Source organism: Scyliorhinus canicula, chromosome 20 (genome assembly GCF_902713615.1).
Source record: "Scyliorhinus canicula chromosome 20, sScyCan1.1, whole genome shotgun sequence".
Lineage (NCBI taxonomy): Eukaryota > Metazoa > Chordata > Chondrichthyes > Carcharhiniformes > Scyliorhinidae > Scyliorhinus > Scyliorhinus canicula.
The window spans coordinates 51,593,391-51,605,763 of NC_052165.1; the positions used below are offsets into that span (position 1 = coordinate 51,593,391).

At 37.9% G+C, this 12,373-nt stretch overlaps 1 protein-coding gene across 4 annotated transcripts in view; it reads right to left on the reverse strand.

Moving 5' to 3' along the window:
* Positions 1-867: 867 nt before the first annotated feature.
* The window catches only part of cacna1c (calcium channel, voltage-dependent, L type, alpha 1C subunit), a 1,225,933-nt gene continuing 1,214,427 nt past the window's right edge, over positions 868-12,373 (reverse strand). For all 4 annotated transcript variants that reach the window (XM_038780480.1, XM_038780479.1, XM_038780478.1 and 1 more), the window contains 2 exons: positions 10,890-11,210; positions 868-9,298 (listed from right to left, as the gene is read on the reverse strand). In XM_038780480.1, coding sequence (XP_038636408.1) covers positions 9,005-9,298; positions 10,890-11,210 — 615 coding nt within the window. In that variant the 3' untranslated portion in view covers positions 868-9,004. The remainder of the gene's footprint in view (positions 9,299-10,889; positions 11,211-12,373) is intronic.

Genomic DNA, 12,373 nt, shown 5'->3' on the forward strand with positions numbered 1-12,373 from the left:
TCTGCAACATCTCTAGGAGGCTGGATAATCGAGGGAGGCCAGTGGATATAGTGTGAGTAGGCCATAAGTAGGTTTGCAACCTACTTCCGCGAGCATCATTTGGTCCCATCCATTTTGGACAGAGTTCCAAATCCGACGCCTTTGCAAATTTAATAGAAATTCTTCAATTAGTCTTTTCTGTATATATGAGGAGAGTTGTGATCTGAATAATCTATTGGTAGGTTTGGGGAAAATTCGGCTGTTTCCAATAATGAATTTTTCTCTAAGGTTTATATTGATCTAGAAGCTGTGAAATATCTATGCCTTCATGGCAATTTAACATTGGCATAGCTGTTTGAAAAATAATACAATCATATAATTTACACCGAAAAGATATCAATCAGATCCGGCTGCATTGTGTTCTCGCTTGAGTGCAACGCGACCAGAGAATCGTGCCCTTAACTGTCTCGTAGAGAACCACCCATATGCAAACATATAGATACTCAGTGATTAACATATAAGCATATGCTAATCACTTGGGTTCAAATGAATAAACAGCAGAATGGAAAGGGGTGAATTTGGCCTTACTTTATACAATCCTCCTCCACAAATTCTCACTCCTAGATGACAGTGCCCAGATCAGTTGGTGTAACTTTCGTTCTGTTTCCAACTTCTCACACAGGGAAGAGCCATGGGAAGCTGACAGGTGAGAGACAGGCCAATCAGAGTTACAAACAGGTCAACCATTATCTTATTGAATGAGGGGAATGGCTTGAGGGGCTGAATGGCTGCTCCTATTTCCTATTCCTAAATTTGTAATATCCACATAGAAAAAAATGCTTAACTATGAACTAGTACAACAACAAAATGAGACACAGTGTTAGGAAATTTAATTTATTTGCAATTTTTAATAACATCATTCCTTAGATAAAAATGCAATCTTACAGGAATATACATTGTCCAAATTAAAGATGGACTTGTCTTAGGTCAATACATTCTAAATTTTACGTGCGAGGGCAAGACGGATTATCCCACCATAGACAGAATAACATTACAGTTACAAACTGTACATTGGTTATTTACAATCTATTTTTCTGTTTTGTTTTTTTTAAACAGAGTATAAAAGTGTCAAATTTAGTGACTCAAATCTTTTCAAATAGGTGATAAAGAGAACACAAAAAGTCAGGGAATTAATCATGTATTCTGCATGCAATACTAACTAATAATAATTTAAATAAAGCAACAGCTTTTGCAAACTCTACCAACAGTGGTTCAAATAATTCTGGATTTACCCATGTCCCTGACAGAAATAACTTGCCACAAATAGTCAGTTACCATGTATGTCTGAACATAATGTGGAGGATTGAAGGGAAAAAAGTGTTTGTGTATTTGTAAAAGGCAAGAGCTTTTCAAATGTACACACCACAATTTTTCCTCTTTTTTGACCCCTGGTCTTGTCATAGCTGATCAGCATGTGGAATTCCAGTCCAATAATCATCCATTAAATATAGGCCTGGATCTTCCACAAGTGACAATCATCATCAAATTGCCAATCCACTTGAACTTTTCATGTGCTGCGCAATTCTGGGTGGGTCTTCTGAGCCTGGCTTCTTCAGAAATGTGGAGAGTACAATTCCACAAAGAACCCATCACGAATGTAGCATTGGAGGAAGACAGGGCATACTCCGTAATTGCCATAATGTAAATTTAAATGTCCAGTTTAAATGTCAGTGAATGGATGAGTGATCGATTGAATATGGGTAGGGTAGGTGGGTGGGGTGGCAGCTGGGTAGAGTAGCGGGTGGCAGGTGAATAGGTGGGTGAGTGGGTATGGGTAATCGGGTCAAATTGGGTGGGTAGTTGAGGGTCAGGGGGTTATCGGGTGTGGTGATGGAAGTCTGGGGATCAGTGATGGGGTGGTGGCATATCTGTCGTTACTCAGGAGTTAGACTAGGATTTGTCTGCCTAAAATTTCCTGGATAATTATCCAGTTAAGTATAGCAGAATATCTGAAGTCTCTGACTCTAATGAGTTGGAGACATTTGTGGATGTCCCACGAAACAGGAATTGCCCGTCAGAAGTTCTGCGGGGTCCAGACTCCCATTTTGGGTTATATCCTAGTCTCCAACGATCCAGAGACTGGAAAATCTGGGCCATTGACCCAACTGAAACAATTCAATGTAAGCCATCATTGTATGGCCTTGTTTTTCCCTCCCAAGTTTCTCTTTGTGCAGCCCAAACCAGACAAATTATTTAATTGTGTACATACAGTTTCTGAGACATCTACAAAGAGCAGCACTGTCGCCATTGCATGCTCCATGTTTTAATCCTTAGATCTGTTTTCAGGTAACTGAAGATTTTAAAGAAAGTATGACAAGTTGTTGTATTAGCTCATAATACATCTGGAGTAATGTTCCAACTGTATGCTGCCCATTTCAAACGGGCATTGAAGAAGACGCCACCCATAACATGTTGTCAATATAAATGTAGGCACTCCTGCTTAATGCCTCCACAGAATCCTCTACACCCCTGTAAACATACCTTCCCTATAGTCCTCCTGGCCCATGCACCTCATTTTGCAGACTGTTTTAGCCTACATTTATGACAGAGGCCCCTGGAGACTAATTAAATTATGCAAGGTTAGGTCTGTTTTGTACCTGGGAACACATAACGGCAGCATTACAGTTCCAGGTTTGCATAATCAGATCAATAAAATATAAAACTAACTACAAGGTCCTGTTCCATGCTGAAATTCTAAGAGGTTTGTCAAAGTTTAGTAAAACCTTCGGCTTGCATGTCATTAATGTGCTCAAATTATAGGAATTCCAACCCCATTGAATATTTAATATTACAAAGCAAAATTTCCAACAGAAATTAAAACTTTATCACATTACAAAAACCCCTATAAATATTGTACATCCAGAATAAACAGGGCTACATTCGAAGCACCTCTTTAATTTACAGCATATAATGAAAATTAAATATGTAAATCCTTCTTATAATTAGCTTCAGTATGAAAATGTATTCAGAGGATAAAAGACAGGGGGAAAGTGAAAACAATGTTGAGACATACAGTTGATGCTGGACACAGCCTAACTATTCAATGGACTCAATAAAATATAAATAGGTTGTGGCTGAAGCTTTTAATTCTCCTTCATAATTTTGCAACACCAAGATTTAGCATTAGGTGCAAGCATATCACAAAAGACAGACGGGGAGATAATTAAAACTGCCAATTAAATAACTGACCTCTCAAATATTTTTAAAATGTTGTGAAGATGAGAACTTTAACTACTAAATGGTATTTAAAATAATTCAATTTTAAAATGTGGGATCCTTTGTCTTGTTTGTAGACTGCATTTTATAAAACTATATTTCCACATTTTTGCAGATTTAATGTACATGAAATATTTGTTTCACAGTGGATAATGTGAACTGGATGATTTCTTTATTCATCGGCAGCGTGTAATTTCCTGCCTCATCCCATATAATCAAAACTTGCCACAAGATGGCATCTCTTTCATGATACCAGATGTCATGCATACTCCTTCAGTTTCTACATTACCATCAGACTTTTCATACTGTACACCATTCATAGACAACCACACTCAGGATATAATGCTGATCAAGCTGGAAGAAAATTCTACAAAATAAATTATTTGATGTAAATTAAATATAAATCAATGGATGCTGTGAATTTCAGACGACCATTCACTTGCTAAGTTTCTATTGTACTGATATTGATTGTCACATACAATGAGTCCTGAAACTGCCTTTAAATGTGTCCAATTTTGGTGTATAATGCATTCAGATGGCTCTAAATATCTTTTCTCTCCTCAGGATTAACACAAAGTCAGTGGATAGCCATACTATTAGCACAACTCAAGCAAATACCAACCAATACAGATCGGTATCTGCTGACTCTGGAAGGGATCACCCTCCTGGAAAGTAAAATGTGAGTAATAGCAAGTTGCAGAAATATAGGAACCCTTTTCTGCAAAGAATAGAAATCCTTCAATTAGTTTTCTCTGTGTATATGAGGAGGGTTGTGATCTGAATGGCTGATTTAGCACAGGGCTAAATAGCTGGCTTTTAAAGCAAACCAAGGCAGGCCAGCAGCACGGTTCAATTCCCACACCTGCCTCCCGAAACAGGTGCCGGAATGTGGTGACTAGGGGCTTTTCACAGTAACTTCATTTGAAGCCTACATGTGACAGTAAACGATTTTTTTTTCTTTTCATTCATCTATTGGTAGGTCCGTGGAAAATTCGGCTGTTTCCAATAATGAATTTTTCTGCAAAGTTTATATTGAAAGAAGATCTAGAAGCTGTGAAATAACTATGCCTTCATGGCAATTTAACATTGGCATAGCTGTTCGAAAAATAACACAATAATATAGTTTACACCGAAAAAATACCAATCAGATCCTAAAACCAGCCAGTAGCATTGCTCATATTTGATGTCAGAATGATGAAAATTATGCTCAGCACTTCAAATATTTTTTTTTCTTCGGAATATTAACAGTCCCTTGTATTTTTTTACTTCCCAAGCAACGTACTGCAGATGGCAGGCTGGGATACTGCATGAAATTTCAAACTCTCAAACGTTTGTTAAGGAAAACACGGCTTCATATACAAACATGGATAATATGTTACAAGTAAAGAAAAATATTTTACTCATTGACGTGGAAACCAGTTTTAACCAGGGCAGTAGCCTCGAAGACAATTTAAAAAAATTGATGATAAGGGTTGCACTCAACTCTGTATCCAAATGGAGCAGCGAAAAGTTTAAATTTGGAAGAGCTTGCAAAATACAAATAAAACTCTTTTCTTTGATGAAGGTTGATCTTACTGCAGCTATTTACTTATTCTTCTCCCTTTTTCAAAGTTACTTAGAGGCTCCTTTTAAAAAATGTTTCATAGTACATTCAAAATAAACGATTAACACTGAAACAGTTTCTCATCATATTGTATTAAATTACCTTAAAAAACATAAAATAATGGATGTTAAATTTCCCAAAATATTTTCTAACACATCTATAGTTTCTGCAGGCCAACTATTACCTTAATTGTTTACTGATGGTACCTTCTGACTTTTATTAAAATAGTATTCAGATTAGGTATTTTGGACTTAAATTTATTTTCTAATGAAGATTAAATAGGTCAAATGAGGATGATTGTTGCACAGGATTATCCTTATAAATAGAGGAGATAGTGATTATATGACTTATAATTATACTTTATGGAAAAAATTGGTGCGTATGTAAATACAATGTAAATCCAATTTTACACACTTGACTATAATGTTTCTGAGTGTGAAGTATATGATACACAGCTTTACAAAGAGAAAGTACAGATTATGAATCACAGAAAACAATACTTTAAATTATTACATGTATAACATAAGTCTGAATAGCACACCTAATGTTCCGTCTAGCAGATTGAACGTATGTTCCAAATTTATGATGTCAGTACTTCCACACCTCTTACTCCTTACTTGAGTATTTTATCTAATATGTGGGTAAATACGGTGCAGATAATATTTTTTTGAAATCCAAATTACAAAGCAGTTTTTTAAAAAAAACTGTACAATCTTTAGGGCTAGGTTCACTGTCAATTATTTTATCTGTGACAAAGTTCTCCATTTTTGTGCTGTACAACAGTGTTTTTCTAATTTTGTCCCCCCAGGACACACATTTGCCAACCGGCCAACTTTCACTACCCTCGCGGACCGACCTACATGACCCTTTGACACACGTCATGTTTGCTTACCATTAATGCGAAAGGAGAAGCTGCTTTGTCCCCATAATCTCACTCCAATCAGGTTCACAGGAGGAGAGGTGCAGGACATCAGGTGAAGACTTCAGCCAGTTCCTTTGTGCCGTCTTCATCTTTGTGAGAACAGAAAATCCAACCTCGCATATGTCGGTCATCGTGAAGGGCAATAGCAACAAAATGCTTATTTTACTCAGCACTGGAATCTCGTAGGAGATGCTACTCCAGAATGCTGACAACCTCATGGAGGAACAGCCATTTAGTTTTTCATTTGGAGTCAGCTGTAAGTAAATAATTGGGGTCTCAACCAGAAAAGCAATTTTTCATCCACCAGTTCTCTCTCAAAATCCAAAACCTCTCTCATTTGCAAGTACATCTTTGCATATAACACACAAGGGAATGGTGTCATTTTTTGCATTAGCACAGTTGACAAAACCATACCTCAAGAAAGTATCTTTATAGTGGTTTGTTTCTGAGTTAAGTTTGTTCTTTGTAGGCTGTTAACCAGAGGCCCGGGAGCCCTGAAAAGAGCTAGAACTAGCACTTTGTGGATTCTCCTGAGAAGCTCTCTCCAGCAGATTCAGATGTTCAATCCTGGCCAGTAGATACATTGCCTATGTGTGTCTCTGGCTGTCACTTCCTTTCAAAAAAAGATCCACCTTCACAATCCTCTTGCCTTGTTTGCTAGCAGCTAGAAAATGTAAGAAGCTCTTTGCCATGATTTGGAGCCAAAAGCATACATGTACAGGGCGATTGAGGTCAAGTGTATGTGCAGGACGCGTGACCTGCTCATAAACTGCTGCTTATGGTCGGAGGATTGCACACAGCCTCATTTTGTTCTAGCAGTGGTCCTGACCAGGTAAAGGTGCCTAATGGCCACTACCGGTATTTAAATAGAGAATGGTGGCTGCTACCACCTGGTAGTGGCCATTGGGCACTTTTCCCTGATCAGGACCACTGCGGAAATGCCGTAACCGATTGCCGCGGGACATGACCCACACTTGAAAAACCCTGCTGTACAGAACATCAATTGAGAACACTACAGTATTTCTTTTCGCCACCAAGCAATGCTATTGCTTAATTTCCCTGCAGTGTATTTTGGATGAGGTGACACCACTGTGGCCGACTATTGATCTACAGATGTTTTACGTAAAATTTGTCACGGAGTTTAGGAGAAATAATAAAATATATTTTCTTTATCAGTGAATGATCCTTTATAGGAGAAATAAATATAAAACTGTATAAAATATGCTAACTAAATTGACATTAGTTTCCCAGAATATATTGTAAGTATGCAGCTGATGGTAATCATTTTGTTTTGTTTCTGTTGTACTCTACAAGCTCAATTTCTCCAGAAAACACAGCTTCATGGTGGAGAATCTGGCATTTTTTGGAAATTTACAATTTGAAGTAAAAGCTGAGATTCCACTTTAAATATAGGCACAAGAACAGGACATTGCAACCTGAAAGGTCAGGGGAAAATAAAAATAAATCGAATGTTTAAATATTAATTGCGCCACCTTGCAGAAAACCCTCATGTTCTGAGAGATTGCAAGTCAGGGTAGAAACAAAAAGCAACAAACACTACTACAACAAAAGTGAACACAAGATATGCAAAATCAGTATATGTTAAATATGTAAAGATGCTGTATCATTGTAACTGCAATATGTACATTTTTAATTTTGCTTAAAAACATTTACTTGGTTCCGACTTGGAAAGCATTTAAAAATTAGCACACTTGATTAGTTTAATGATTTCCATGCATCAAATATACACCAGTGTATTCAACAAATTCATTGGAAAGGGACTGCTTGGCACAAGTTTTTTTTTCTTTTTCCAAATACTAAAACTGAACAGAATTCAAGTATTACAGGTTCTCAAACAAAAGCAAATACAAGAATCCATCACACTGGTTAGATATAGATATATATTTCATACATACATACAGAAATATAAATTTATATCTATATTTACTCAGTTTATATATATATATATATATACGTACATACTTCTACATAATCTATGATTTAAAGTATATTGATTACAGTCACATTTTATTGCATTGTTTTTGCATATCTTGTGGAACACAAGAGGATGGTAGTTTGGTGCTAGACCAGTTAACTACTTTCATTATTTAATAGTATTTCCACTGTCTAACTTATTGTAGACCCAGATCTGCCAAAGATCCACTATACAATCATTTAAATAAATGTAAAATTGTTTCAAAACGTCATGTGGGATCTGAGAAAACAATGGATAAATGGTGTGTGTTATACTCGGAACCTTGGTGCTAAAATCAGTTAAGCTACAAATTTAAATAAAGTATTTTCTAAACTAAATATTTTCATTATGGGATGTTGGGTGCATGCAGCAAGAACACTGAGTGATTCCACTTAATTATGAACTTCTTTCTGAAATATAAAATATCTTGATACCATTAAAAAAAAAATCAAGGATCAGACAATCAGTAAAGAAAAGAAACATAGAAAGTGGCTGGTCAAAGTTTCTAAAATACAAACAAGCACATCCAAATAAGAAATGGCCCTGCTTTCAGAATGCAATCCCAGTGGAATTAAGTGGGATGAACAGTGCACCAAACAGTTCATAGTTTAGCTAGAAGCATTCTTACAAAGACTATCTCACTGACACATTCTCCATCATTAAAAGCTAAAGCAGGGATGGCTAAATGTATCTGTGAATTGTATATATTTCCTCTTTCCTTTTCCATAGATCATCCATCTCTTAACTTCTCCAGAGTGTAAGATTCAAGGAATTTTACTTTCTGAGGTATTCTATAATAGGAGGGACAAATCCTTAATTAGATATATTTTGTGTGCACACATGTGTTGTTTGTGTCCTCATTTGCATTTCTTTCTTTTAAAAACCAAAGCTGATTTATTTGCTGTTTGTACAACCTTTCAGCTAAACAGACAACCTTTGTCAGATAGCCATTTTCTCCAAGGTCCCTCCTAAACTCTTGAACATTGACAAGGTTGTAGCATATTTGAAATGTTGGATAGTGTCTCTGTTGCAGGTTCAAAGGTCATGCCACTTTGCTACCTGAAGTCATGATTTTTATAATAATTTTAATGTTTTATAAAAAGCATTCAGAGCTACAATTGCTCAGCTCAACTCAATTCACAACAGCAAATGAAGAAAGCAGCTGTTCTGGTTACTTCATGTCACAAGAACAGTGAGGCACTTTTGAAACAAACTGATTTAAGCAAATAATAAAAACCGTCTTCTGTCACTACAGGGTGCTTACATAAACCATCTCATCTGTAAATTCCTCTTCGCTTTTTTCACAGTCCTGCTCCTCTTCTGTGTAGTCTTGCACAATATCATGTTGCTGGTAGTCTCTGCAATTTACAAAGGGTAACAGATTTCCATTTGGGCTAGCCTTAGTGTTGCCATTGAGCAGGTTGTCTGCTGCATTTTCCATCTCCTCAATTGTCATATCACAGGCATCAGCAATTTCATGGGCTGTTGCAGCAACAAATTTTGGATCTTGTGCGTATCGACCAAGCCCCTCTGAGATCAGAACCTTTAAGGCAGATAAACATTGGATATTACTATAAAAGGCTATCATATTGGTCATAATAAGTAAGAATAATATCTTCTGATACATTGAACTATCTAATGGATCCTTTTTAACAAAAAGCACACAGTGTACTGAAATATTACGTAACAGAATGATCAAATGGCCTTCAACCACTACTTGTTGTGCAATCTATCTGAAAACTGCGTTGTACAAATGTCAAGTAGGATGTATGTACTGTTTGAGGATCGAAGGGAGAAAGAAAAGAGAACTGATTTTCACTTTTGCTTACCTCCACAGCACCATTCAGAGGCTCATTAAAAAATTGAGCAACGTCTATACTTCTTGGGTATATGAGTTTAATGGTGGCGATAAAACCAAATGCAACCCAGCCACGGTCATTTCTAGAAACCCCAACTCACTTCAATAATAATCAGGCAATTAGCCTCCTGTGTAGGATGAAAATCCCACCTCCAAGAGCTGCTAGCCAACTAGAGTCCCCAGGCACAGTGGCCTGGACTGGCAACCATAGAGGAGTCTCAGGTGGGCTCACTGGGTAAAGTCCAGTAGTGTCGGGAAGCTGGTATTGGGGCTTCTTTACCAAGGGGTGGTTACCACAAATTGCCCAATAAGGAGCCTCCCCCCACAACCGAGCCTACAAGCCTTTTTCTACCACTGGTACAACACCAATAACAGTGAGATGAGGCTCTTAAGAGGCCATTAATTGGCCAGTTAAAGGTCACAGTTGGCCTCAAGATGGGAAGGCTGTTCTCAGTCTTTCCTGCCCCTGACTAGATCACAGGGAGCTGGGAGGTGATGGGCTCTTCACAATCCTGCCTTCCCTTCTGATTCCATTCTTTCATTCCTTACCCCCATCTCCCAACCGGTTCCTATGAGCTGGATTAACTTCTGCCCACTGTCTGGGAATATTATGTACAATCTTATTTTTAATCCACTAAATCACAGGTTTAGCTCAGTGAATTTGTTTATAGTAAAGTACATTTTTGATATTGTATTATGTTAAACTATCCTGGACCATTCCTTTAAAAAGAGTTGTATCAGAACCATCTGTCATTGAACATATCACCAATGTAGGCCTGCTGTTTACATTGTTAAAAAAAACTATTCTGCTGTAGTTTTTGAAAAGCAAGAGCTGTAATAAATTTGGCAAAGCAATATAAATCTCAAATATGGCTTGAAATGACCAGTTGTGTAATTCTAGCACTATGGAAGCCTAGAGCCCTTTTGCTGTAGTTGCTTCCAGCACAGCCTTATGGCCTTTCCTCTTTAGTAGGGTGCTCTCACAAGTGTGCTGAAAGCCTCAAGAGTGCCATCCTGATGTCACATAGCCCTAATGGCTGATGTGATGCCAGAATGACTAATTTGGACTACATGCATTGAACCCATGCCACAAATGCATGTGCTTGATGCTGTCAACAAGTGTGAAAGAAAAATTATCATTCCCAAAATGGACATCAAGCATAAACTAATTCACTTACAAGAGAAATAGTTTCTTGCAAAGGTGAATGAAAGATTCTTTAACACCTCGACTGTCACAGTAATAGAGAGAAATATTTAATGCTAATTGTAAACTTACCGCTTCTACTAAACTCCCAGCACTGCCATGAAACTCAGTTCCCTTTTCCTTGAAGGGATAGGGCACGGTCAGAGAGACTGGCCTGGCCTTTTTTATACTTCCATTTGAGTTGTCAGAGTTCCAGGAGCTGCAGTTTACTGATGGGAGGCTGCTGTTTAGTTTCTCATAGGATTCAATACCATCCAGAAAAAATGTTGGAATATGCTGCTGCAACCTCCTTCTACTACATGGAGTTGCTGGAGGAGTGGCACATAGTCTGGAAAATTGTGTTGGAGAATGGCTTCTCCTCAACAATGGATTTAGTCCTGCAACAGCCAAAGCCTGTATGGTGAAAAGAAACACTCTGAGACAAATACAGATACAACAGGATGAATTCTATGACTCTGCTTCAGAGCTGAAGGGAGGTAGAAATGTGATGTTTTCTTTTACTGTTGAATGGTTACCATATAGGCTTTCATTCGTGCTTTAACATCTATATTGGAACAATCACACTTCCTTTTGTGCTTTCCCTGAACCATGGGGCCTCATTAACTCTTAGTTCTTGCCATTATTACAATTTAAGGCAAATATCTAAATAATTTTCCTTTCATTTTTTTCAATTTCTTGCTTTAAGGAGTGGCGTGCGAAGATGTGGTGCCAAGTTGTGGGGCACTGGCACAGTACTGATGAAAGAGAAAGCTAATGTGTTGGGATCGGCTCCTCTTAAAGATGGCTCAGATCAGACTCTTAGCAAATCCTATAACTAGAGCTGTTGATAGAGCTTTAAAGTAAAAGGTGGGGAGGGAGATCATATGTAGGGAGATTTTGAAGTCGAAAAATCAGGGCGATAGAGCGGTGTACTGATTTCGGTAAAGACAAGCAGGGGAGTCAAGAAGGGACATAGAGTTTAACTGTAAGAGAGTATTAGTAAATAAGGTCCCGGTAAAGAATAGTAGTTAAAGTTTCTTTCATTTGAAGTTTCTTTGCTAAAGATAAACAAACTAACAAATATGAATAAATGGTTTAGATCTAATCACTGTTACAGAGACATGGGAACGGATTTTCTTTCCAGGATTAGGAAATGAACAATTACTGTATTACTGATGGAGCAGAGTGTGAAGGGGCTGGAACCTACATTAGAGTACCCCCAGTTTACCTGATGTTGACCTGCAGACTCCCTGGAGGCAATGAGGGAGGTCCTTTATCTGTGGTCGATGGTAGGGGAAAGCCACTTTCTCAAACCAAACAGGTCTGGATCGAGGTGGCAGAGACCACCGGCAGATGGAATGTTGTCAGAATGAATTGGGTGCAATAGAGAAAAAGGTTCAAAGACCTTATTCACTCAGACAAAGTGAGTAATGTCAGATCCTCATGGAAGGCCCCTGGGTATTTACTCCCCAGCAGCTGAGGAGCTTAAGATTGAATGTTCTTCTTGAACATGCTTGAGCCTTGGTCTGCAGAGTATCAACCTGAGCCTCTGGATAACTAATCTCATAACATGAGCA